Here is a 25,696-nt window from a genome sequence, read left to right on the forward strand (position 1 = left end):
AGAAATAGGGAAAGTGAGAAAACATCTTCCATGAGGAATGGTCACACCACAATCCCTTCTCTTCTGTTTCTGTCTTCTTTTGGAATTCTGGGCATGCATGCATACTCACCCCATAATGTTTTATCAAAGCAGCCTGGTCCGGGACTTGACTTGTGTAGTCAGCTGTGTGGTACCCACATACCTTAACCATCACTCCCTGGGCTGCCCCTGGTATAATTATTTTTTAGCCTGAGAAACATTTTTCCTCTTTTTTTTTGGTCGTATAGATCTGTAGGTGATGAATTTACTCAGTTTTTATTTATCAGGAGATCTGTGTTTTCAAATATATGTTTGCTGGATATTAAATTCTAGGTTGTTGACTGGTGGTGTTCATCCTGTTACTGTGTTGCTCTACTTCAAAGATGTTCTTCCTTTGTCTCCCAGACTCTATTATTTCTGATGTAAACTTGGTTGTAATTTTTATCTTTTACCCACTGTACATAATGTTACATTTCCCCCAATTGGTTGGTTAAATTTTTTTTCTCTTGAAAAATGTTTCAGAAGAGAGATGATGATCCTAGGTATGATTTTTTTTTTTTTAACCCCCTTGGTATCTTTACTTCTTGGGGTTTGCTGAACTTTTTGAAATTTTTATTCTTTATCATTAAATTTGGGATGCTATTTAATCATTATGTCCTTTAAAATTTATTTTCTGACCTGTTCTCTCATTCTTATCTTTCTGGTACTGCTATTACGTGTTAGAGCATTTACAATCATCTTACAGGCCCTTCAAAATTTTTTTACCTTTATTGAGTCTTCTTTATTATCAGTATCTTCCATACTACGGCTCAGGCCAGGTTGTAATAATTTTCATTTTAGTGTGTACTTTTTGGTTCCAGACTGTCCATGAGACACTATATTTTGTACTTCTGGGGTGATAATCTCCATGTCTTTACTGTATTTCCCTTTAATTCTTAGAATGTATTTTGGTAACCTTTCCCATATATTAAAATATATTTAAATCTTTTGCCAATATTTAGCCCAACTTGAGTTTGCTTTTATTAGTGTTATTTATATGTTTGGGGCTACCACTTCTTTATTATAAAGACTGTGTTCTTATTTTCTATGAGTTACAGTTTCTTACACATGTACTATTTTAAAATTGTACATTAGTGTAAATGCTACATTGTAGTACTGTGTTCTGATAGTTTTCTGAAGAGTGTTGAAATTCATACTAGTAAACAACTTAATGACTGACCGATCACTTCAAACTCTAGTGTAGGCTTGGTTTTATGCTTTGTTAGGACAGAATTTTGGAAATCCTAAGATGTTGATTATCACACACCACATGCATGCTTTGAAAAACCATATCGTATGCCATAAAGATATAGAACATTAAATGTAAATAAGAAATCATAAAATAAAATTTAAAGTTAACTTAAAAAGAATATGTTTTCCAAGTTTCTCTAACTTAGTGGGATTCCACCTTCAAACTCTATGTCCTTTGTGGGTTCTATTATGATGTGGTTTTAATTTTTTCTAGGGTAAGTTTAGAGTAAGTCTGTTTTAGATGGGATTTCTTATTCTTACACATACAGGTACCTGGAGTGAGTTTCAAATGGCTGCGTCCGGGGCTCAAACCGTATGGGAGTCCAGCAACGTAACCACTCAGCCATATCATTGATCTGGGTTAGGGATGTTTGAGTCATTATGTGGGGATGTGCCTACCATCAGATCATATTGCATATTCTTTCTGTAGGTATCGATAGAATTTATTAATTAAATTGTAGTGATTTTCGTATAGTAATACATTTTGAGTACTCCTTTAGTCATCAGAGCCCCTATTTTTAGTTCTGTGGATAGTCCAGCAACGTAACCACTCAGCCATATCATTGATCTGGGTTAGGGATGTTTGAGTCATTATGTGGAGATGTGCCTACATCAGATCATATTGCATATTCTTTCTGTAGGTATCGATAGAATTTATTAATTAAATTGTAGTGATTTTCGTATAATAATACATTTTGAGTACCCCTTTAGTCATCAGAGCCCCTATTTTTAGTTCTGTGGATCTGTTTTCTAAAATGTTCCCCACTATTGGGGTCATCTCAGGTCTCTGTAGTGGGGAGTAGTGTTTTGCATTTGCATCTTATCTTTACTAGCTACTGGCAGGGCACTCTGTATAGCATTTGCAGTGTGGTTGGGTTGAGGGGCCTGGCCATGCCCCATGGACTTCATACTGCTAGGGCTCTAGAGCTCAGGGACCATTTGGAGGCCTACCCTCAGGGATCCTCTGAAGGTGTGAGGTGAGGGATGAGGAGAAACTCTCCTAACTAATTCAGGGTTCTTGGATTTTCAGAAGCCACCAGTATCTGATTCTCAGCCTGACCTCAAAGCGGTACCATAGGCTCCTTCCCCAACCTGGAGTAGTTTTGGGGATCTACATTGTGGCCCTCATGCTCAGAGCATCACTCATCCACAAGGCTGTACCTGGCTCCTCAACTCTGAAAAATTTCTGGGCTTTTGACTCCAGTAGGTCATAGTGATAAAATAGTAAAATAATAGCAATGGAATTCGAAGAAAGCTATCTGGTACCTCAGGAGGTAAAGGCCAAATCCTTTGAAGCTTACAGAGAATTTTCTTTTTTTTCCCCCTTTTTAAAAAAATGTATTTTATTTTATTTTAATTTCTTTTATATATTCAATCACTATACATCACTTAGCTTGTAAAGTGAATTTTACAACATGAATACACTTCATACCAGTCCAGTTGCGGATACTATACATGTCATTATCAACAGATAATAATCCATTTCTAGCTAGAACTTTCTAGCTGCATGCTACCATAAACAAATCAAGCAATGTTTAATGATCACATGAAGGCAATGTACATACCCATTCCATCAGTATGTGCAGTCATTATATGTCAATTTAAAAGTGATATTTAAAAAATAATCCAGGCAAAAGAAAATAATACCAAACCCAAAAAACTTCAGAAGGAAGTGGAACTGCAGGTTGTTGACTTTGTGTGGATTTCAAGCCAAGCTTTCTTCTGCTACAGGAGTGTAGAGGAAGCATGCTTAACTCTGTGGCATCTTTACCCAGCATGGGAAGGGAGGTCCTCCCATCACACAGAGAGACTGATGGCATTCAATTATGCAATTATGAAAGTAGGTGTAGCAGTTTTACTAAGCAACTCTGGTCAACAGTACTGGAAAAATACAAGCAATTTTCTGCTTCAAGGGAGATAAGCATACTCGTTCCAGTTGCCTGATGCAGTAATACCAGGTTAACCTGGAAGCTGCATTATCCAATAGGTACAACCCTGGGTGGGGCCATGAACCAGGACAGCAGCCAAAAATGAATGAAAGCTACCATGAGCACTTGTTCCTTCCCCGAAAGTCTGAGGTGCTTACTCAGAACCTATTTGCTCTGACTTTACAATAGGATTAAGACATAGCTTGGTCTATAGGCGTTGGTAGTGATGAGATCTCTGATAGGGTTTGCCATAGGGCGGGCACCACCATGCCTGAGATCTTTGATAGAGTTTGAAGGTACAACTGATAACCCAACAGCAAGGGGTAATAAAATGGAAGGATGAATCCCAAAGCAGGACCATCTGGGCACCCTGCGAGGCGTGGTCACATAGGTGACTGAGGTAGTGTCCTTTGCACAGTAGTTATCTAGAATATACAGACTTGAAAGCTTCTGATAGGCCCGATTTCCTCCCGAAGAGTCATTTAATATTTTACACTTTCCCAGTGAAATGAGATGGTTGTACACACTTTTCCAGGAGTGGAATTGCTTGGTCATATGGTAGTTCTATTTGAAGGTCTTTGAGGAATCTCCATGATAGAGTTTGTTTTTCTTTTCTTTTCTTTTTTTTGGGAGGGGCAGGGGAGAGAGGTTTTTGCTATGGGACACATGCGCTCACCAGAAAGACAGAGACAGAGATATAGAAAGTGAAAAACCACCCCCCAAGGGTATGGCCACATCGCAATCCCTTCTCCTCCATTCTCCTCTCAGGATCTTGGGCACACACACACACTTGCCCAGTGTGAGTTTTAAGCCACCGGGTCTGGGACGTGAACTGTGGTCAACTACATGGGAGTCCAGCGACATATCCATTAGGCCAACTGCTGTTCCCGTGATTCATGTTTTTTGTTTTTTTGTGGTGTCCAGTTTTTCTTTCATATTGTAGAAGGACTTCCTCATCTCTTGGAGCTCAATGTCTCTTTTCTCTTAAATCTCATAGAATTTCGTTATCATGAATGCTCTAAATTCTTTTTCTGACATTTTAGTAATATTCTCTAATATTTCCCTAGTTGGAGACGAGTTAGTGTGGTCCCTTGCGGGTGGTGTATTACTTGGTTCTCTTATCCTTGGAGCTCTCTTCATAATTTTTGGTTATTGGTATTTTATTCACCTTTGGCTAATTTACAGGAGAAGGAGTTTGTGGGTGTGAGTGCGTATGTTTCCCTAACTGTGCCATAATTCAGTGCTATTTTCTCCCTTCTACTGTGTCCTTCCATGTAGGGATCACAAGAGGAGTTTTGAAATTGGATTTATGAAGGAGAGTTTCTCGCTTTTTGCAACCAGTACAGTGAGGGGCAAAGAATTCTCTAAAACTCCCAATATTCAGATGTGTGGTTACCATGTACCTAGGCTTCTCTACGCAGTGGATAAGGGTTTAGTAATAAAAATAGTAAAGCAAAGAAAAAGAAAAATAGAGTAGAAAACAGCAATAGGAAGAAACAACGAAATAGGAAGAAAAGGAAAGCAGATATGGGAAGAAAAAGTAAAGAAATAGGAAGAAAGAGAAAGAACTAGAACAGAAGGAGAAGAAAAAAAGATACCACAGAAAATAAAAAAGAGTTAAAAACTAAAAATGTGCAGGAAAGCAGACATGGACCTGCCTTTTGGTTACTGACCTAGGTGAGAGGAAGAGAAAGAAATTAACAAGTTAAAAGCACAAAAAAGGGGATAGAAAAGCTGCCCTTTTTTTTTTTTTTTGCTTGAAGAAGAGGGAAAAAACGTTGGAGGGACAGAAATAAGGAAGAGGGAAATGCAGTTCTTTTCCTACCTGGCTAGCCCTGGATTCGGGTTGTGGTGGGGTACTGGCCTTGCTGGGGGAGCTTCACCGCTGTCTAGCTGGACTCAGATGGTGCAGGGCAGCAGAGATGAACCTGCCTGTTGGAGCCTGGCTAGCCCTGGTTCTGCATCATTATTATTTTAATTGTTAAAATTAGGCATCAAATATCTACTCCTTAAAAATATATAACGCTTAGGGCCAGCAGGTGGCATGGTGTTTAAGACGCTGGATCCCACATGGCCAACTCCATGGTTTGAGTCTTGGACCCACTGGCTTGAGACACATATCTGCCTGTGCCTATGCATTCCCAAAATCTGAGGGGAGACTGTAGAAGGAATTAGTGTGGCCATTCCCCTAGGGTGGGGGTGATTTCTCACTTTTCCTTTGTCTTTCTCTGTCAGTCTCCAGAAAGCAAAAACTCCCTGTGACAAAAAAATAAATGAATGTGGGGGTGATTTCTCACTTTTCCTTTGTCTTTCTCTGTCTGTCTCCAGGAAGCAAAGACTCCCTGTGGCAAAAAAATAAATGAATAAAAGAAAGAATGAATAAATAAAATAAAATTAAAAATATATACCATATATTTTCTGCCTCTAGGATTAACATGAATTTGAATGCAGCATTGGCTTTAAATATATTTTTAAGCTAGCTTTCAATATTTCTCACTTTTCCTTTGTCTTTCTCTGTCTGTCTCCAGGAAGCAAAGACTCCCTGTGGCAAAAAAATAAATGAATAAAAGAAAGAATGAATAAATAAAATAAAATTAAAAATATATACCATATATTTTCTGCCTCTAGGATTAACATGAATTTGAATGCAGCATTGGCTTTAAATATATTTTTAAGCTAGCTTTCAATATTAAGTCACAATAAGTTCTAGTTCTTCCTTGTAGGAGTGAGTCAGTCTCTCTCTTTTTCTATTTTGGGGTTGATTCAGTTGTATTTGCATAGGATTTTTTACCTTTCAAAGTGTTTTCCCTTCCATGTAGCCCTTCTCTTCCATTCACACATCCTTAGTTGACCATCTTGCGTCCTCTGGCCTGGAGTACTTACTGCAGCAGCTCCATCTCTCTCTTCTGGGAATCTCCCAGCCAAATGCTTCTACTGCTTAATTTTCCTAAAGTTGAGTTTCTCACTCTAACTTGGGGGAAAGACATATCCGTTCCGTATTCCTTTCCAGTGTCGTAGCTCCTTCCCAGTCCACATTCCTTGCCAGTTTCCAGTGTTGTTTTACTCTGTAGCCTACTCGCTTCCCCTGCTCTGTGTTCTACTTGTGCTGTTTGACCTGCAGAACACTTTCCATCTCTCCACGGAGTTACACGTGTTCGTCCTCCAAGGTCTTTCCCACTCTCGGTGTCCCTCACTTACCACCTTCCCAGTTCTCCGACCTGCCGTACTTACCCAGTGCATGCTTGAAATCCACACGTTCGTGCACGTATCCTGTCCTGTCTCTTACGTCAGGAACATACGACCCACCAACAGTCGTGTCTCCTCGGGCACCTGATATCCTTCACTGAGTAGATACCCTGTATCTGTCATTCCATTCTTATTGAGATCCTATGATCTAGGCGGGGCCAAGGGTCCTTTCCATTTATAGACCCCTCAGTGATCAAATGTCCCTCAGGTAATGAACGACTAATTCCAGATCTTTTGTTTGTTTAGATGTTTGTTTTGCTCAGGCAACATCTCCACTCTGATGTAATTTGGCTCAAAATTACTTCAGTTGGCCCTTGTCTAAACTTACCTCCTTTTTGGACACTGGACGTATCCAGATCCATTAGAAACCACGATGGAGGTTTGTTTCCTACTTCCTCTTCCTTCCTTTGCCGTCCTTGTAGACTTTAGGAGCTGGTGCCAATCCTCAGAGCTCCGTCACGGGTTCTCCTTGCCTTTCCATCACACAGGATCTCACAGGAGTGAGCTCAGTCCTGCTGTTTTCTAAGTGTGACTTCGTGTCACTGCGGAACACATTCACTGTTCTTCTTCTTTATTCAGGCACTTCGTCTTAGTAACTCGGCCATGGGGAAGACAACCACGGGCCAGATAGTCAATCTATTGTCCAACGATGTGAACAAGTTTGATCAGGTAAGCTGTATGGAGGGGATCCTTTTTAGCTCATGCCCTTTGTGTTCCGGTTATCTTAGATGCCAATTTTGGGCGCAAGGCAACTTCTCTCAAGGACAAAAGACGGGAGTACTTTTGATTCTTCTCTCACTTCTGTGTGTGACTTTGATGTAATTACGTGTTTGTCCTATAGATTCGAGTTTGTGTTTCTGATATTACCTCCGACGTGCAGCAGTACTAAATAACAGCGTTCCTGCTCTACTTGGTTCAATGTACCTAATGCTCCTCCTTTAACATCCCGTCTTAACTTAGTGCTCGGTGAAAGGATTTGGACGGGATTGCCCTTCCCGTCCTCTTGATCATGATCTCCTGGTGGGCAGGGCTGATTTTTTCCCCTGTGCCCAATAGGGTGCCTGGTACATAGAAAGCCATTGTTTACTAATGCCAGTGGGTATCCCAGCCAGAAGTAACGCACTTTTCTCCTTGTCCACACAGCCATGTGTTTATAATGATCTGATGGGGTGTATACATTATCCAGGGCATCCTCACTGTTGATCAGATCTCTAGTTCTAAGAACTAGAAAACTAAGGCCCCAACTCAGTGTCAGGGATAAATGAGACCTGATTTCTGCACTGAAGCTCACAGCTGTGTTGGGAAGATAAATAAACAAGTAATTGCTGGAGAATGTGGTGGGCACCATGATTCCGGCTTTTCTTGGGTGCTAGGGAGCCCCAGTGGAGATGGGGACTGGATTTTGTGACAAGAAAGAGTTCTGGGAAGTGCTCAGCTCATCGGAGCTAGGCAACATAACCATTATGCCATCTGCTGGTTCTGGATTACTTTCTTTTTACAATTAGTTAATCAGTTAATTAATTTATATTTGACCAGACAGTGAGAGAGAGAGAGAGGAAGAGAGATTAGGGGGAGAGAGAGAGAGAGAAAATGAGAAAACTAGCTGCCAGGTCTGGGACTCAAACCATGGTCGACCATGTGGGAGTCCAGCATCCTTAACCGCCACACTGCCTACCATAATGAAATTTAAATTTTTCTCTAAGAAAAAAAAAAAAGAGTCAGAAAAGGGAGGGAGTGTAAAAATGTGTAACACAGACTTCTGAACTACAGCTGGGTGTTACATGAAATAACTTGTCGACCCATGATTGGTTGCTGTAAATGGTCTTCAGCCCTCTGGTGGGTAAGGAGAGAGACACTTTAGGTTTCTGCTCCAGGAGGCTTAAAGCCCGCTCCGATTGTTCTGCTTAGGCTCCTGCCTGCTCCTTTCAAGTTGGTTGTTTCTCTTCTGAGTTCCCATTGGTTTTGTTGTCATGTAGCCTTCAGAATGCTGCGTCTTTTCCTTTGCAGGTAACAATCTTTTTACACTTCCTATGGGCAGGACCACTGCAAGCTATTGCGGTGACTGCCCTGCTCTGGATGGAAATAGGAATATCATGTCTCGCCGGGATGGCCGTTCTACTTGTTCTTCTGCCTTTGCAAAGCTGTATCGGGAAGTTGTTTTCCTCACTGCGGTAAGAGAAACAGTGGTTTGAAAAATGTCACGTGTATTTGGTGACATCCACGTGATGCTAGATGCTTTTGTTCAGAAACAACATAACAAAATTAATTGTAAAATATTAAAATCTCTTCTTTGCATTTATGTTGCAGGCTTTTTAAGTTTCGCCCCTGGGGGCTCCATCCTTAAGCTACTCTTATGGGGCAAAGGGAAAGGTGCTCAGTGGCCCCTGCCAACTAGATGGCAGGCAGTGTATGTAGCCTCAGTAAGGGGTGTCCTTGTCAGAATTCACACATATGGGGTTATTTATTATGCACATAAAATAATGATAGATTAGAGGTCCAGTTTAGGCCTGTGTTGTTGTTCGAGCTTTTTTCATGATTGTTATGTGTGCCTTTTCTTTTTAAAGAACCAAGTAAACCAGTGAATTTGATTATTTTAAAAAAAATATATTTATTTGTTCCATGAGTGAGAGACACAAACACACAAAGATACAGCACCCATGGACCAGCAGGTGGCATGGTGGTTAAGGTGCTGGTCCCACATGGCCGACCATAGTTTGAGTCCTCTTCTGTGCCTTTGCTCGTGGTATTCTCTCTACTTTGAATTTTCCTTCCCCTCTTTTCTCTCTGCAATTGCTTTTTTTTTTTTTTTTTAAAACCTTTAAGACATTGTTAAAATTTTTTTTTTTTTTTAAACCTTTAAGACCTTGTTCATATTCTTCTAGTACTCTGAAGCTTTTTGCTTTCTTCTTAACCAATAGAATCAACAGCCCTTCCTTTTCTGGTCTCCAACACTTTCTTCCTATCTTACTACACCTCTGCCGACTGCACTGTGAGGTTCCAGTGGACTCCTTCCCTCCCACCTGTGAGCTTGAGGTGACGGTTTATATCTGACTTATTTTCGTGTTTTCCTCAGCAGATATTGCACCTTCTCCAAAATACTTACTGAGCGGGGATAAATTGTTGACTTCCTAGTTGAAGTCTTCCCATTTGTATTTCGAGTAGGATGTGTCTGTGTTGTCGGTGCAGAGCAGCCGTAGGGAATCATCTGGGCCGTGGTCTCTGTGCCCGCTGCTGATAAGGAGCATTAGGCTGTGATCACTCTGGCTATCTCTCGTGTCTGTCCCCTGTAGGAGTAAGACTGCAACTTTCACTGACATCAGGATCAGGACCATGAATGAAGTCGTCACTGGCATAAGAATAATAAAGATGTATGCCTGGGAAAAGTCTTTTGCAGACCTGATTACCAGTCTGAGGAGGTGAGTTTTTGTATAAATCGTACCATGTTTTTGTATTTCTCTATTTCCTATTTTTACTGAGTAGTTTTGGAAATGTATGCTTTCACTTTAGAGTGAACTTAAATGCAGTCTACCCACTTCCCCGTATGGCAGCAGGGGAAGGTAGAACAGAATAGGGTAGCCTTTTATGTTGGTATTCTATTTGCCATTTTCTTTCTTTCTTTCTTTCTTTTGGGAGAGGTTTTCTCGCTATAGGGCGTGTGCGCTCGCCAGACAGAGAGAAACAGAGAGACAGAAAGCGAGAAATCACCCCCCAGGGAGGATGGTCACACCGCAGTCCCTTCTCCTCCATTCTCCTCTCGGGATCCTGGGCACGCACGCACACGCGCCCGGCGTGAGTTTTAAGCCACTGGGTCCGGGACGCGAACCGCGGTTGACTACATGGGAGTCCAGTGACATAGCCATTACGCTAACTGCTGGTTCCCCCATTTTCTTTTTGAGAGAGATTTTCTTGCTGTAGTGTGTGTGCACTTGCCTGAGAGTCAGAGGGACAGAAAGAGAGAAATCAGCCCCAGGGAATGGCCACACATCAATCCCTTCTTCTTCATCATCTTCTTGGGATTTTGGGCATGTACGTACACATGCCCAGTTTGAGTTTTAAGCTGCTGAGTCTGGGACTCAACACGTGGCCAACTCTGTGGGATTCCAGTAATGTGACCATTACGCCATCTACTGGTCCCTCATTTGGCATTTTCTGAAAGCAAAAAGTATATTTGCTGCTTGCTAATATGCAAACGAAAGGCAAAATACTTCTGAATATCTCAAATCCCCAACGCCCCCAGAATCTTAAGACATTAGAATTTGAAAACATCAATATAGTTTATATTACTGTAGCACAAATGGCAATACTTACATTAGGCCAAAATCTATGTGAATTGGTATTATCCATTCCAAATGAAGCTTTGGATGCTGTTCCCTTTTGTTTTGCTTTATGTTTTTGGGAAATCCGAGGGATTTGATTTAAATATTTGATTAGTTTTTGCATTCTAGCACTTGATACTTCTTAGAATTCCCCAGTAGCACGTGGCTGCGCCTCACCTCTGCCCCGTTGCAGGCCTTCTGATCCTTCCCGTGCACCCTTTTCTTTCACTCTTGTCTGGCCTCTGCCACTTGTGCCACCTCCTTGACTCGACTACTCCGCGTTACCTGAGCCATGTCTGTTCTCCCACCTGGTCCTGTGTTTGCCGGCTACTTCTGTCTCATGTGTTAGAGTCTCACCATTATGGCATTGTTTATTCTCTTCTCATGTTTTCATAAGCTAATGGAAGGGGCAGGACATTCATCCTTGTCATTAGTGACGGCCCTGGCACAGGACTCATGTTTACAAATATTTGTTGAATGAAGGTCCAAATCCAGACCGACTGGCCCAAATTGTCAAACTGTGACATTGAGTATCATTTCATTGGATGAGTGAAGTGATTATCCAGTGGTCTGTGTGTTCCTTGCATGGAAGCAAGTGGCTGCTTTCAAATATTTGCACAACATAAGAGATGGTTTATATTGGGGCCAGAAGGTGGCGTGGTGATTAAGGTGTGGACTCCCACATGGCCGACCATGGTTCCAGGCCTAGACCTGGTGGCTTGAAAATCACACTGGGCATGTGTGTGCATGTCCAAAATACCAAGAGGGGAATGGACGAGAGGGGATTGCCATGTGGCCACCCTCCTGGGAAGTGATTTCTCACTTTCCCTCTCTTTGTCTCTCGGTCTCTGGTGAGCACATGCACCTCATGTCAAAAACTTTAAGGAAAAGAGAGAGAGCGCGTTCACTGATTTATCTTAATCTCTGTCCCCTCTGCCCAGAAGGGCCACATGCAAAAGGCATTTAATTCCATGATGTTGAGATCGATGCTTTCTTTAAAAACTTGAATTCTACTTTTGTTTTTAGGAAGGAAATTTCCAAGATTCTGAGGAGTTCCTACCTCAGAGGGATGAATTTGGCATCATTTTTCGTGGCAAGCAAAATCATCGTGTTTGTGACCTTCACGACCTATGTGCTCCTTGGCAACGTGATCACAGCCAGCCGTGTGTTTGTGGCAGTGACGCTGTATGGGGCTGTGCGGTTGACGGTCACCCTGTTCTTCCCCTCGGCCATTGAGAGGGTGTCAGAGTCAGTCGTCAGCATTAGAAGAATCAAGGTTTGGTAGCAAATGTTTTGAAGTCGTAGTTGTCTTTAAGTGACATGTTGCCTCCTTTTGTGTAGTGTTACAGAATCCTGGGCACACGCACGCATACCCATTATGTTTTTCAGGTTGCTGGGGCCAGCACTCAAGTCCTGGTTGGCCATGTGGGATCCAGCTTCCTCGGCAGAGCACTTAACTGCGATGCTATGGGCCAGCCCCCGTACCTAGCATTAACTGGGTTCTCCGTTTGGCCTGGGGGGTGGATGAGGGAGGGAATGAGTGAACAGGGAAGTGTCTGAGGCTTGCTGGGCTTTGAGAGAAATGCGTAGGAACCTACTTTCTTTTTCGTACATGGAGCAACATTTTCATTTTCAGTTTTTATCAGTTCTTTCGAAATAGAGCATTATAATCAAGCTGGTAACTTTGTTGTGATAGATTTTAAGGACTTAAAGAGTGTTCACAAATTTTCGAGTAGTCGTCTTGTGTGAGTGTTGTCCTTAGAGATTTGCACATGCTTATTTTAGTTGCTTCCTACTTTAGTTAGGGTTGTGTTTGCCTGTGAATTCTAAAATACCCGTGTAACAGCTGTACATGAGGTAGTTTATTTTTCTCTTGTGCAAAAGTCCTTGTGAGGATCTGTGAGGTTTCCTAGGTATATAGTAAGAAACTCCTGCAAACCGGATGGCTTGAAACAACAGTTATTCTCACACTTCCGGAAACTGAAAGTCTGAAATAGACATGCTGGTAAGGCCTTGTGCCTTCTGGAACCTTTAAAGGGGCGGGATCCTTTCTCACCTCTTCCAGCTTCCAGTGGTGGTGAGCCGTCTTTGGCTTATAACCGTGTCACTTCAGTCTCTGTCTCCCCTCTCACATGGCTGATTCTTGTTCTGTGTATCTGTCTTCTTTTCATACAAGCACATCAGTCACGTTAGATTTAGGGTTTGCCACGCTCCAATGTGGCCTTCTCTTAATTGAGTATATCTGCCACAATCCTATTTCCAAATTAAACTTACTTTTCAAGGTACTGAGGTTACTGGGGACTTCAATATACTTCTGAGGGGTATCTGTACTGTTGTAATGAAATATTACAGACTGGGTAATTTTTAGGGAACAGAAATTTATTTCTCATGGTTCTGGAGGCTGGAAAGTCCAAGATCAGGGTACAGGCAGGTCTGCTTGTCTAGTGTCTTAATGTTCCTTCCTTGGAAGGGGGGAAACGGCGATCATGTGGCGGAAAGTGGAAGGGCAAGAGAACCGGACACTGAAGACTTTTTATAAGGAGCCTCAGTCTCATTCCCAAGGGAACACCCCTCATGGCTGATCATTTTTTTTTAAAGGTTTTTGTCATGGGGCACATGTTCTCAACAGAGAGAGACAGAGAGAAACCACTCTCTAGGGCAATGGCCACACTGCAATCCCTTCTCCTCCATTCTACTCTCAGGACTTCAGGCACAAACATGGATGCCTGGTGCGATTTTTCAGGCCTCTGGGTCCAGGACTCAAACTGCAGTCGGCCATGTGGGAGTCCAGCTCCTTAATCACTATGCCACTTTTCTGGCCTGATCAATCTCCCCCCCCCTTTTTTTTTAAATTTTAACTTTATTATTTTATTTATTTCTTTATATTTGACCAGAGAGAGAGAGAGAGTAAAAACATGAGAAAACAAGCTGCCGTGTTCGGGACTCAAACCACAGTCAGCCACGTGGGAGTCCAGCTCCCTAAACCACCATGCCATCTGCTTGCCCCCTTTTTTATTTTTTTAATTTTAACTTTACTATTTTATTTATTTATTTGATCATCACTTTTTAAAAGCCCCTCCTGTTTATACCATCACATGGGTCATTGAGTTTCAGCTCGTGAGTTTTGGAGGAGACAGTCAAGCTACATTGAGAGGGGCAAACCATTCATCCCATTACAGGTTCTGTGGCTTGTCTGATGTTTCACAGTATGAGACCAGACTCTTCCTTTCTTCTTTATTTTATGTGACCTTGACCAAGATGGAACATTCCCGGCTGTTGTCACTTTCCATTGGTCATTGGTCTGAACGCAGGCCTTGTGCCTGCACTCGCTGCGCTGGAGGCTGGGAGAGTGGTTCTGATCCCAGCATGTCATGCACTGGCTAAACGTGGGGTTCTGTTGCCACTGAAGACTGAGAACAGATTTTGAAGGAAGTCAACAGTTTCTGCCACAGTACAAAATTCCGGGGTGGCGATGTGTGCATTATTTATTCCATTTCTGTGCCACTGTAACTTCCTCATGGAATTCCATCTAGCATTTGAGGAGCAAGAGGGAGTTTCCCTCTGTATCATTATGTAAGGATAGTGTGTTGGCAGGACTTCATTATAGTGCATTGAGTAGCTGCTAATTAGTGTGGAAAATGAGTGGACAAGGAGTGGACATTTATTAAGGAGAATGACAAATGATTGGGAAAGAATTTATAAAATACATTTTAATGGAGACAAACTTAATTACTCAGTGAAGGTATGTATATATGTATTTGTTTTTTGCCATAGCACATGTGTGCTCACCAGAGAGAGAGAGAGACAGAATGAGAGAGAGAGAGAGAGAGAGAGAGAGAGAGAGAGAAGGTACTCACTCCCCCATCAGGTATGATCACTCTACAGTCCCTCTTCCTCCATTTCCCCATCCTTTTTGGGTTTAGGGCTTGCACACACTCCTAGCATGTTTTTCAAGATGCTGGATCTGGGATTTGAACTGCGTAGTTGGCCAAATGGGATCCAACTCTCTTCATCACCAAACCATGCAGCCAATTGGAGAGTCGCCCTCCTCCTCCCCAACTCCTCTCCCCATCCTTCTCCCCCTCCTTCCTGCCCCTCCCTTCTTCCTCCTCCTTTTTTCCCTCCTCCTTCTGTTTTCTATAGGGTAGAGATGCTTATTGGAGAGAGGGAGAGAGAAGTTGAAACAAATAGAAACAGAACGTGAAAGTGACCCCCTAGGGAAGACGGCCACGTCACAATCCCTTTTCCTCCATTCTCTTCTTTCTCAGGATTTTGGGGACACAAGCACTGTTGTGTTTCTCAAACCACCAGGCCTGGGACTCAAACCATTCAGTTGACCATGTGAGGTCCAGTCATCCCAACCACCATGACGACTGTCTGGCCTCTGAGAGCATGTCTTTCTTTTTTATTAAAAAAAAAATTATGTACTTATCATTACATTTAATTGCTATACATCTTTGCAGTGTACAACATGGTTTTTCTCAGCTTGAATATAGTGCATATTGTCTTGAGCATTTCTTTAGAAGGATGATATGAGTGAGAGTTGATGACAAGGTGTCCTGTATTGATCTGACACACAGGAGCGGGGAGGAGGGCAGAGCGAGTCGGCAGAGGACTCTGCACACAGACGGCACGGCGAGGCTTCCCTTCCGAGCTGACTGTTAGCATTATGTCTCCCACCTGCCCTAATGTGCTGGCTAGATTCCCAAAGTCCTGGGGATGGCCTTCATCGTGGTGCTCTGAGCATCTTTTATGGCATCTGCCATCTGCTGAGGATTCAATAAATATTTACTAAACCATTTCCTGCCAACCCTGTGTTTACTGTTAGTAACACAAAAGTTAAACAATAAAAGCCTCCAGGTTCTAACCATGGTCAATTCTGCAGCAATATTTTTTCTTTAGTAAGGAACCAGTGCACTTGTCCAGAACATTGCAAAGATAAATGCCTTGTGGTCGTGAGCCCTTTATTTACTTAAGATTTATTTTTCTTTTCTTTCTTTTTTTTTTTTTTTTGAGAGGTTTTTGCTATAGGACGCATGCGCTCGCCAGACAGACAGAGACAGAGTGACAGAAAGCGAGAAATCACCCCCCGGGGAGTATGGCCACGCCATAATCCCTTCTCCTTCATTCTCCTCTCGAGATCTTGGGCACGCACACACACGGGCCCGGCGTGAGTTTTAAGCCACCGGGTCCGGGACGCGAACCGCGGTCGATCATGTGGGAGTTCAGCGACATAGCCATTACGCTAACTGCTGGTCCCTTTATTTACTTATTAAAAATATAGTATGTTCTGATGTGAACCGGTACTTTAGATACAGGTGGGGAAAATGATCTGTAGCCTATATAAAGTTTTATATTGCAGAATCTCTGGAACCTGTGATTTTCATTTGTGCTTTTGTTTCAGCAGTATAAATAATCTGTTTCTTTTGCCTTTTTTTAGAACTTCCTGTTACTTGATGAGATACCCCAGCATAACCCTCAGCTGCCATCGGATGGGAAAATGATCGTAAATGTGCAAGATTTCACTGGTTTTTGGGATAAGGTAACACATCTTCTATGCCAAAGTTGTGACTGCTATAAAACCGAGGGCAACATTGATTTAATATATCACTAGATCATTTACTCCAAATGGATCATAAAAATGCTTAAAATCAGGAGTCAGATTGACAACCGTGAGTACAAGGTGTAAGAAATCAGCATAACGTGTTTGACAAGTTGTTTTTTATCTCATTATAAAAGAAAACTTTTGGTCTCATTAAATAAGAAAACAGACCAGGGCTCAGTGTGGAAAGGGTTAACTCATACATATGCTGTAACTTGCCATGGAGACTTTGGGGCATCATGTTCCGTTTCACCGTAATTATTTGATGTTAGGAAAAGCCCATGAGTTCGGTTTTTGAGGTGAGTTTCGGCTGGGGGCTCTGGTCAAAGCCTCAGGACCTTGCTGGCTGCATTGGTAGCTGCCCAGGGCATGAAGGCTTAGGAGCCGCATGGATTCCTAACTGCAGGGTTCACTAGGTGGCAAGTGGACAGGTGGGGCTTGGTGAGGCCACAAGCGTTTTTCCACACCTGGCTTCCTTAGGACAAGTGGGAAAGCCACTGTTGGGCGAACGCACACGCCCTACAGCAAAAACCTCTCAAAAAAAAAAGAAAGAAAGAATAAATGGAGAAACAACGTTTTATTAAACATGAGCAGTTATTGAGAATTTTCTTGACGTTTAGGATGTAAAAGCGTACAGGGCCTTCTCCATGGGTTAGTGCATAAGGGAAGTGGATCGCACATGACTGACCATAGTTCGAATCCCAGCGCCACTGGTTTGAGAGCCACAGTGGGCGTATGTGCATGCGTGCCCCAAGCCGTGACAGGATGTAGGGATGGAGGAGAGGGGCTGTCATGACCCTGCCCTAATGGGGGATGCTTTCACCTTTCCCTCTCTGTCTCTGCCTCTCTGGAAGTTAAAAAATACACACACACACCCTTAAATCTCTTTATCCTGGGATTGGAGAACATCAATCGTCATTGCTCCATGAATGTGACCCCCATGTTTCTCACATTTTAGGACTTTTTACTGGAGTCCTTTTTATCCAATCGCATTTCTCTGTGGGGTTTGGAGTGGTTCAACAACTCCACTATTTAAGGAAGCTGTATCTGAATCCCAGCCAGAGTCTCTGGAATGTGGTTTCTGGTGGTGGTGCGATGAGTACCTTATTCCCCACCCCACCCTCGTGTGCTTGGCACTTGCCCAGTGAGGCCGAGGTGACGTTTATTCAGGGTAGGGAATGCATGCCGCGAAATAGACATAGGCTTTATCATGTCAACCCGTGATCCCATAGAGATCGGATCTTTATTCTTCATTCTTTTCATTGTCCTCGTTAACTTAGAGGGCCAGCTACAACACTGACTTGTGGGAATTCATTTGGCTAGAATGGCTTTATGATATAAAGTGCCCTTTTGCTTGCTGAGCACTACCGAGATTCGTTCTTTTTTCAAGCGAGAATCAGGATTAGTGGAAGGGCTGGGAATGCCTGTGCTTAGGCCGCCACCTTGTGGCCATCAGTGAAATAGAAGATTAAAACCAAGGGTCCTAATGAAAACTTAATAACTGATTAAAAACCTCCCATCCTGAATATTCTATGAAGAATATCATTTTAGTAAGTTGGTGTGTGCCAAGAAGTTTTCATTTCAAGAAAGCTGCCTTCTCATTTGTATTATTTAAATTCTGGATGTTAAGGACTGTGTTCGTCTGGAAACCTGGTTAAAGGGAACACACCTTCCTTAAATATTGACGTTGCTGAACTCCTTCACATCCCCATAGAGAAATGTGATGGGATGAAAAAGATGCTGGAAAAACATCCTAAAATAGAAAAGAGAATTATGTGGGTTAAACTCATGTATCAGTGACTACTGAATTATGTTCTCCAGGCTCGGAAGTGGTTTGTGTTACTTTATTGAAATGGACACGTGTTTGTAAACTAATTTGCAGGCATCAGAAACCCCAACCCTGCAAGGCCTTTCCTTCACTGTCAGACCCGGTGAATTGTTAGCTGTGATCGGACCTGTGGGCGCAGGAAAGGTAAGTTAAAACGCTTTCCAGTCTCGATCACGCCACATCCCGATTTAAATTCTTAGGGTTGAGCCCCAAACTGTGTAACACAATCATTTTTCTGAGTGATTTTGGTTATAGGACGTGTGCTTGCCAAAGAGACAAAGAGGTCGAAAGTGAGAAATCACCCCTCAGGGGCGATAGCCACACCGCAGTCCCTTCTCCTCCATTGTTCTTTTGGGGATTTTGGGCACACACACACTCAGTGTGATTTGAAGCCACTGGGTCCTAGACTTAATGCATGGGAGTCCAGTATTTTAACCACTGTGCCACCTGCTGGCCTCCCTGTAGCACAATTTTGAGCCAGTGTACCTGGAATGGCATTTTTCAGTGTGTTGTATGCAACATTAGGTTGTTTTTGTTTTTTGCTTCTGTTATCACCCAAGGGCGTGTGCACTTGCCATAGACAGAGCTCCCCCCTCCGCTCAGCGGGGATTTTCACACTGTGCACTTGCCATAGACAGAGCTCCCCCCTCTGCTCAGCGGGGATAGTCAATTCCTGGTCCTTTTGCCTTCATTTCTTCATCCTGTCAGGATTTTGCAGCATGTGTGTCTTCGCACATATGTGCATGCACACACACACACACACACACACACACATGCCTACAAAGTTTTTCAAGCTCTCTGGACCAGGATTCCAACTGAGGTTGGTCATGTGGGTTCTGGTTCCCTGTGCATGTGGCTTAATTGGCTCTCTGGACCAGGATTCCAACTGAGGTTGGCCATGTGGTTCCCTGTGCATGTGGCTTAATTACTGTGCTATGGGGCTGAACATTGGTTTTGCTGGATGGTCCCATGGCCCAATCCATCTGGGCAACATGAGTTCTGTTCCTCTTGGTGCCTCAAGTTGCATGATGGGGATCATTTCATGTTGCAGTCAACATCTCTGGGAAGGACGTTGCTCCTGTGAGTGTTGCTGAGGATGCAGTGACTGAGGGGGGGGGTCTTTTTGTCAGAACAGACTACATGCTATAGGCTGGACATCTGGAAGTCGTAAAGTCATTTCCTCATATGGCCCACCCAAGTCACATTAGCACACATGCAGTAAACATGCAGCCACGTGTGGAGGCGCTGTGTTAGGAGCAAAAATCACAAACACGCAAGACCCCGACGGATCTGGCCTCCGGAAGCTCCTGGTTCTGGGGCAACAGAGATAAACATGGTATCAGCTCTGTTGTATGAACACACGTCTCAGCAGACAAAGACAGGTCATGGGTGTGTTATGGAAGACGGTCAGCCAGTTTCTGCATGCACTGAGCCATGGACATTCTCAAACCAAATACAGACGTCGCGACTCAGGCTGCGTAAGCCATGGGCGATTACTTCTCTATGATGGAGTTTTGCCTCCAGAAACTTGACACCAGGGTTCCTTCAAATACAGCTCTTCCTCGTGCCCAGGATACGTTGGTTACTTACAGCCTTTCTGGAGTAAATAACTGTCAAGCAGAGGAACCTGGATATTAGAACGATTCCTTGCATTTTAGATGTATGCTATACATATTATTCTGGGCTACTCTGTGGCTACACACAGTTTTCCTTGTTTCTGAGTAGCATTTTATTTTGGGAGAACTCGTTTGGACAGAGTGGATTGCTACATCTTTTAAAATTTTTTTTCTCCCAGTTTTGCTATAGAGTGTGTGCCATTGCCGGAGACAGATAAAGAAGGAAAATGAGAAATCGCCCCTAGGGGTATGGCCATACCTCAGTCGCTTCTCCTCTTGGGAACTTGGGCACACATGCCAGGCATGATTTCCAAGCCGCTGGGTTGGAGACTTGAACAGCTCAGCTGGCCCTTTGGGATTCAGAGCTTTAACTTCTCTGTCACCTGCTGGCCCAACACTCTTTTATGTCTTTTTAAAACTGTTGACATTGACCAGTAATGTTATTTGTATTTTTTTAATCTCAACTTGTAGTGCTGTACTTTATCCTATTTTAAATGAAAGAATTATGTTGGTCAGACCCCCAGGCCGGACACGGCTGTATTGCATGAACTCGTTCCGTCCTGAGTTTTGCTTGTACACATGTGTTTTCTCCTCCATTTCAGTCATCGCTGTTAAGTGCTGTGCTCAGGGAACTGCCCCCGAGTCAGGGGCTGGTCACCGTGCACGGAAGAATGGCCTATGTTTCTCAGCAGCCCTGGGTGTTTTCAGGAACTGTGAGGAGTAATATTTTATTTGGCAAGAAATATGAAAAGGAACGATATGAAAAAGTAATAAAGGCATGCGCTTTGAAAAAGGTGAGTGAGGACTTACAGATTTCCTGCACTCAGATTTCAAGTACTGTTGGAGAAATTGTAAACTAATAAGGCTTGTGAAAAATTGTCTTTAATTAATTAATTTATTTTCCTCCCTGAGCAAGAGAGAGAGAGAGAGAAAAAGACAGAGTACTGCCGACAGGGTCTTGACCCCGTGATCCACCTCCAGCTTCAGCCAGCCCCAGGTCATACTAGGGAGGTCTCTGGAAGTGAACCCAGAACCTTCCCATGTGGGTCAGCCTTGTAGAGAATTGCATTTTACTGCTGCTCTCGCATCCAGCGCATGAAGCCTTTTTTAAAAATTCTGAACCTCTTTGATCATTTCTTAATACTTTAAGCTGGTGTTTTTGGGTAAGCATGCACATGCCTGCAGACACACACACACACACACACACACACACACACACACACACACTGCTGTTAGCAGGATGCTTTTTTGGGGGGGTATTTCTTTGGTTCTGTGAAGTTTTATTCTCTTTTTTTTAAAGTTATCTATCTATTTATTTATTTAAGGTTTTTGCCATTGGGCATGTATGTGCACTTCTGTGAGAGAGACAGAGAGAGGGAAAGACTCACCCCTATGGGGGGAGGGTGGCCACACTGCAATCTCTCCTCCTCTTGGGATTTTGTGCGTGCATGCACTGACTCCTGGAGTGATTTTTCAAGCCTTCAGGTCTAAGACTTGAGCTGTGGTTGGCCATGTGGGAATCCAGCTCCTTAACTACCACACTACCTGCTGGCCCCTCATCTTTTTTTAAAGCAGGATTACAGATACCTGAGAAGTGGAGCGAGTAGTGCACTGAACCTCCCCACACCCAAGCTCCAGCTGCAGTGACCACCGACTGGTGCTAATCTTGCTTGTCTCTTTCTCTCTCTCTCTCCTCTGTCAGCCCCACCTCACATTATTGTGAACCGGATTATAGATCTTAAAGTATTTTATCTGCAAATATTTCAGCATCTGAATGATAAGAACTCCTTTGGGGGGAAACATCACCTTATCATACCTTAAAAAATGACTCCAATTCCAGAATATCAGTAACTTTGCAGTCAGTGTTTACACTTAGCTGTCTCATGAGGAAACCTTGTGATCCACTGGGCTGAACAGACTTCTGATGAGGTCTGTCAGCCTCGGAGGTCCCTTTCAACCTGTACATTTCACTCGCTACTTTTTGCTTTGCAACTTTTTTTTTTTTTTTTTTTTTTAAGAAGTTTTTGCTATAGGGCACATGCGCTCACCAGAAAGACAAGAGAGACACAAAGAGACAGAAAGTGAGAAATCTACCCCCAGGGGGGCTGACCATGATGCAATCCCTTCTCCATTCTCATCTTGGGATCTTGTGCATGCATGCATGTCCCCACACCTGGCATGAATTTAAGCCACCGGGTCTGGAACTCAAAATGCTGTGGACAACATGGGAGTTCAGTGACATAGCCATTATGCTAACTGCTGGTCCCCTAACGAAAACAAAATGTTTAACAATTTCTTTTTAATACTGCATCAGTTCATCTGGAGAGAGATTGTTTCCATAAATGTCATTGAATTTCTCAAAAATGGGAAGGCAGATGTTTAATTGTACTTTTGTAAGGAAAGTAGAAGTTAGCAAAGAGAAAAGGTAAATGCTGATATACTGATAAATGCCACCTGACCCTCTGGGGTCCTATGAATCTGTGAATAGTGGTGTTAGCTGGCTCTCCCCAAGATCTCCCCAGTGAGGCCTGGGCTTCCTGCTGTTCCTTTATGCCCTATGAGAAAGCTCCTCTCTGCCCCAACACACAGAGACTTTCAAAGGTGTGACAGTGGATGGCTTTTCACCAGGGTGGAGAGGAAAGAATATAATCTTGCTTGAACAATGACCTATCACAAACTATATAGGATGTGTAGCATTTTATGATGTGGACAAAAACATTGCTTGTTTAATTGGCTCTTAAAGCTTTTTCCTGTTATTCTTAATGACAGATAGTGTATTTTCCTAAACGACATCAAGTTAGCAATAATGAGCTAGATTCTTGTTAAATGGTATCTATGTTGTATAAAACAATAAAGCGTAAAGCACAGGGACTGTGGTAAGAATAGCTCCCAGGCCGGCTGGTGGTGGTGTGGTGCTTGGGGCAGCTGGAATCCCACGTAGCTGACTATGTGGCTTGAGTTGTGGACACAGTGGCTTGAAAGGCATGCTGGGCATGTGTGCATACCCAAAACCCCAAGAGGAGAAAAGGAGGAGATGGGACTTCAGCGTGGGCATCCCCTCTACGGAGTGCTTTCTCACTTTCCCTTTCTCTCTCTGTTTCTCTCTGGTGAGTGCTTGCACCCTATAGCAAAATAAACAAACAAATAAATAAACAAACAGTTCTTAAAATGACAGTGTCCATTTGTCTAGGGCCTGCTTTGCATTAATTCTCTGTGTCTTTCTCACACACCCACCACACCACACACACACACACACACACACACACACACACACGCACGCACAAAAAGATATCTCTGTTTCTCTCTGGTGAGTGCTTGCACCCTATAGCAAAATAAACAAACAAATAAATAAACAAACAGTTCTTAAAATGACAGTGTCCATTTGTCTAGGGCCTGCTTTGCATTAATTCTCTGTGTCTTTCTCACACACCCACCACACCACACACACACACACACACACACACACACACACACGCACGCACAAAAAGATATATGATGCTTGTTATTTTTTTGATTGCCGGAGGGTACATGCATTTTCCAGAAAGAAACAACAGAAAGACAGAAGTGGGGGAGAAAGAACCCTCCCCCGTTGAGTTATATCCCTTTTCCCCCATTTCTTCATTATATTCATTATATTGAGATTTTGGGGACACACAAATGTCTGGGAGTTCTTTCCAAGCTTCCGTGATCAGGATTTGAACTGGCATCAGCTATGTAGGATTTGGCTTTCTTTCTTCCTTCCTTTCTTTCTTTCTTTCTTTTTTTTTTTTTGAGAGTTTTTTTTCTTATTAGGTGCATGTGTTTGCCAAAAAGGCAGAGAGATACAGAGAGATAGAAAGCAAGAAATCACCCCTAGAGGGGATGGCCACACCACAATCCCTTCCCCTCTAGGGATCTTGGGCATGTATGCTCATGCCCCTGCCATGAGTTTAAGCCACCGGGTCCGGGACTTGAACCGCGGTCAACTACATGGGAGTCCAGCGACATAGTCATTACGCTAACTGCTGGTCCCTTTTCTATTCAAATTATTATTATTATTATTTTATTTCCCTAGGATTTGGCTTTCTAAGCCACTAGTCTCTGAGGTCAGCTCCATAAGTTTTTCGTCTTGTGCCACGATTTCTTGTTGTCTTCCTCCTTACTCACCTCAGTTTGCAGTTGGTGAAACACTGCACAGTGCACCCAGACACTTGCAGAGTCCCGCGCCTATATTACCATGCGGCTGGAGTTCTTCTTCTAAAGGCTTTAAAGTTGTACTTCAATTACAAAGAAATATATTCATTGCTGTCAGTGAAGTGTATGTGTATTTCTGAAGAACTAATGCACTAAGTTTAGGATGACAGTAGGAGAACGCATTTAAGTCCCATTTCTCCTCTTACTTACATATTTTTTTTCTCCATATAGGATTTACAGCTTTTGGAGGATGGGGATCTGACTGTAATAGGGGATCGGGGAGCCACACTGAGTGGAGGGCAGAAAGCACGGGTGAACCTTGCCAGGTAAGTCGCGTGTCAGTGACATTCTCTACAGGTCTTGGGTGCCGTTCTCGTGCACAGAACCCACTCCTTGCCTGTAGGGTCCTGTGTCAGGCACCAGGCTGGCCTTATTCCACTGGCCCTTGGAATGAGCATCCAAGTTGTTACATGGGGTCACGCTTCCTAGATGAAAGGGGAGGGGTGAAGTATAGTTGTCCCTCAGTAGCTGCGGGCGATTGGTTCCAGGACCTCCTGCAGATGCTGAAACCTGAGGGCACTCAAGCAACTTACATAACATGGCACCATATATGCACGTAAATCACATGAATCGTCCCCTAGCCTTCAAGTTATGTCTAGATTTTCTTATGATACAGTACAACTGCTTCGTAAACAGCTGGAATCTTGCATTCTTTAGGAATAATGACAAGAAAAAGTCTGTAGATATTCAATACCTATGGTACCATTGTCAGCCTAACGGTGTGGTATAACTGAGCCAAAGGAGTGTTCTCCGTCTGAGATCTCGTTCGTTTTCTAGAGCAGTGTACCAGGACGCCGACATCTACCTCTTGGATGATCCTCTCAGCGCAGTCGACGCAGAAGTTAGCAGGCACTTGTTCGAACTGTGAGTTCGTTTTGGGTTTTTTCACATTGCTGCCTTTCCAAGAACCTTTTCACGTTGGCTCAGGAAAGCCCATGTGGCTTCAGAAAATTCAGCTTCTCTTGCTCTGCTGTCCCTTTCCCTTCCTCCCCTCCCCACCACAGACAGGGCATGTTAGAGGAATTTTGCAGAAATGGCGTGGTCAAGGTAAGAACATGCAGGATTCCGATTTGCATGTGTCGAAGTGCGGGGAGCACATACTTTAGGGAGCCAGGAAGTTAGATAGCAAATCTGCAGGTGATTTTCTCCACCTTGCAGTTCCTAGGCAGGAAATCATCTCTTCTGGACCCAGACCTGAGGGATAAGGTAATCGATTTTTAATTCCAAGCATGGGACTCCATCGCCTGGTCCTTGGCTGTCAGTTCCTTTCCTCCTTCATTGGTATTTGTACGTTAAAAGTGGGGTGTGCAGTACCAGCACTAGCCTTCCATGGAAAAGCTTATTAATCTCTTGGTTTGAAAATAGCTAATAAAGTCTAGAATTTATGAATGATTTGTTCCATTTCAAAGTATAGTTTCATGAATTCAGTATTGTTTCATGGATTCTTACTAGAATGAACATTTACGACCCACAGATGTGTAGGGTTAGTTTGCATTTGGAATTAGATCTTTACAGATGTCTGCCCTCTGTGGCAGGAATTGCAACATTCGGAGATAGAACAGTCTGGAGGGCAAGTGCAGACAGCAGGGACTGTGGGATGGGGGTGGATTGTGGTTGAC

The 25,696-nt window shown here is 43.2% G+C and overlaps 1 protein-coding gene across 1 annotated transcript in view; it reads left to right on the forward strand.

Annotated features, from left to right (window-relative positions):
- The window catches only part of ABCC4 (ATP binding cassette subfamily C member 4 (PEL blood group)), a 212,260-nt gene that overhangs the window by 24,965 nt on the left and 161,599 nt on the right, over positions 1–25,696 (forward strand). The window contains exons 4-12 of the mRNA XM_014590934.2: positions 7,062–7,151; positions 8,490–8,653; positions 9,773–9,898; positions 11,825–12,074; positions 16,239–16,340; positions 18,283–18,372; positions 20,447–20,638; positions 24,249–24,343; positions 24,855–24,941. Of these exons, the coding sequence (XP_014446420.1) occupies positions 7,062–7,151; positions 8,490–8,653; positions 9,773–9,898; positions 11,825–12,074; positions 16,239–16,340; positions 18,283–18,372; positions 20,447–20,638; positions 24,249–24,343; positions 24,855–24,941 (1,196 nt within the window). The remainder of the gene's footprint in view (positions 1–7,061; positions 7,152–8,489; positions 8,654–9,772; positions 9,899–11,824; positions 12,075–16,238; positions 16,341–18,282; positions 18,373–20,446; positions 20,639–24,248; positions 24,344–24,854; positions 24,942–25,696) is intronic.

This window comes from Tupaia chinensis, unplaced genomic scaffold, assembly GCF_000334495.1.
Source record: "Tupaia chinensis unplaced genomic scaffold, TupChi_1.0 Scaffold000503_1, whole genome shotgun sequence".
In the NCBI taxonomy this organism is placed as follows: Eukaryota; Metazoa; Chordata; class Mammalia; order Scandentia; family Tupaiidae; genus Tupaia; species Tupaia belangeri.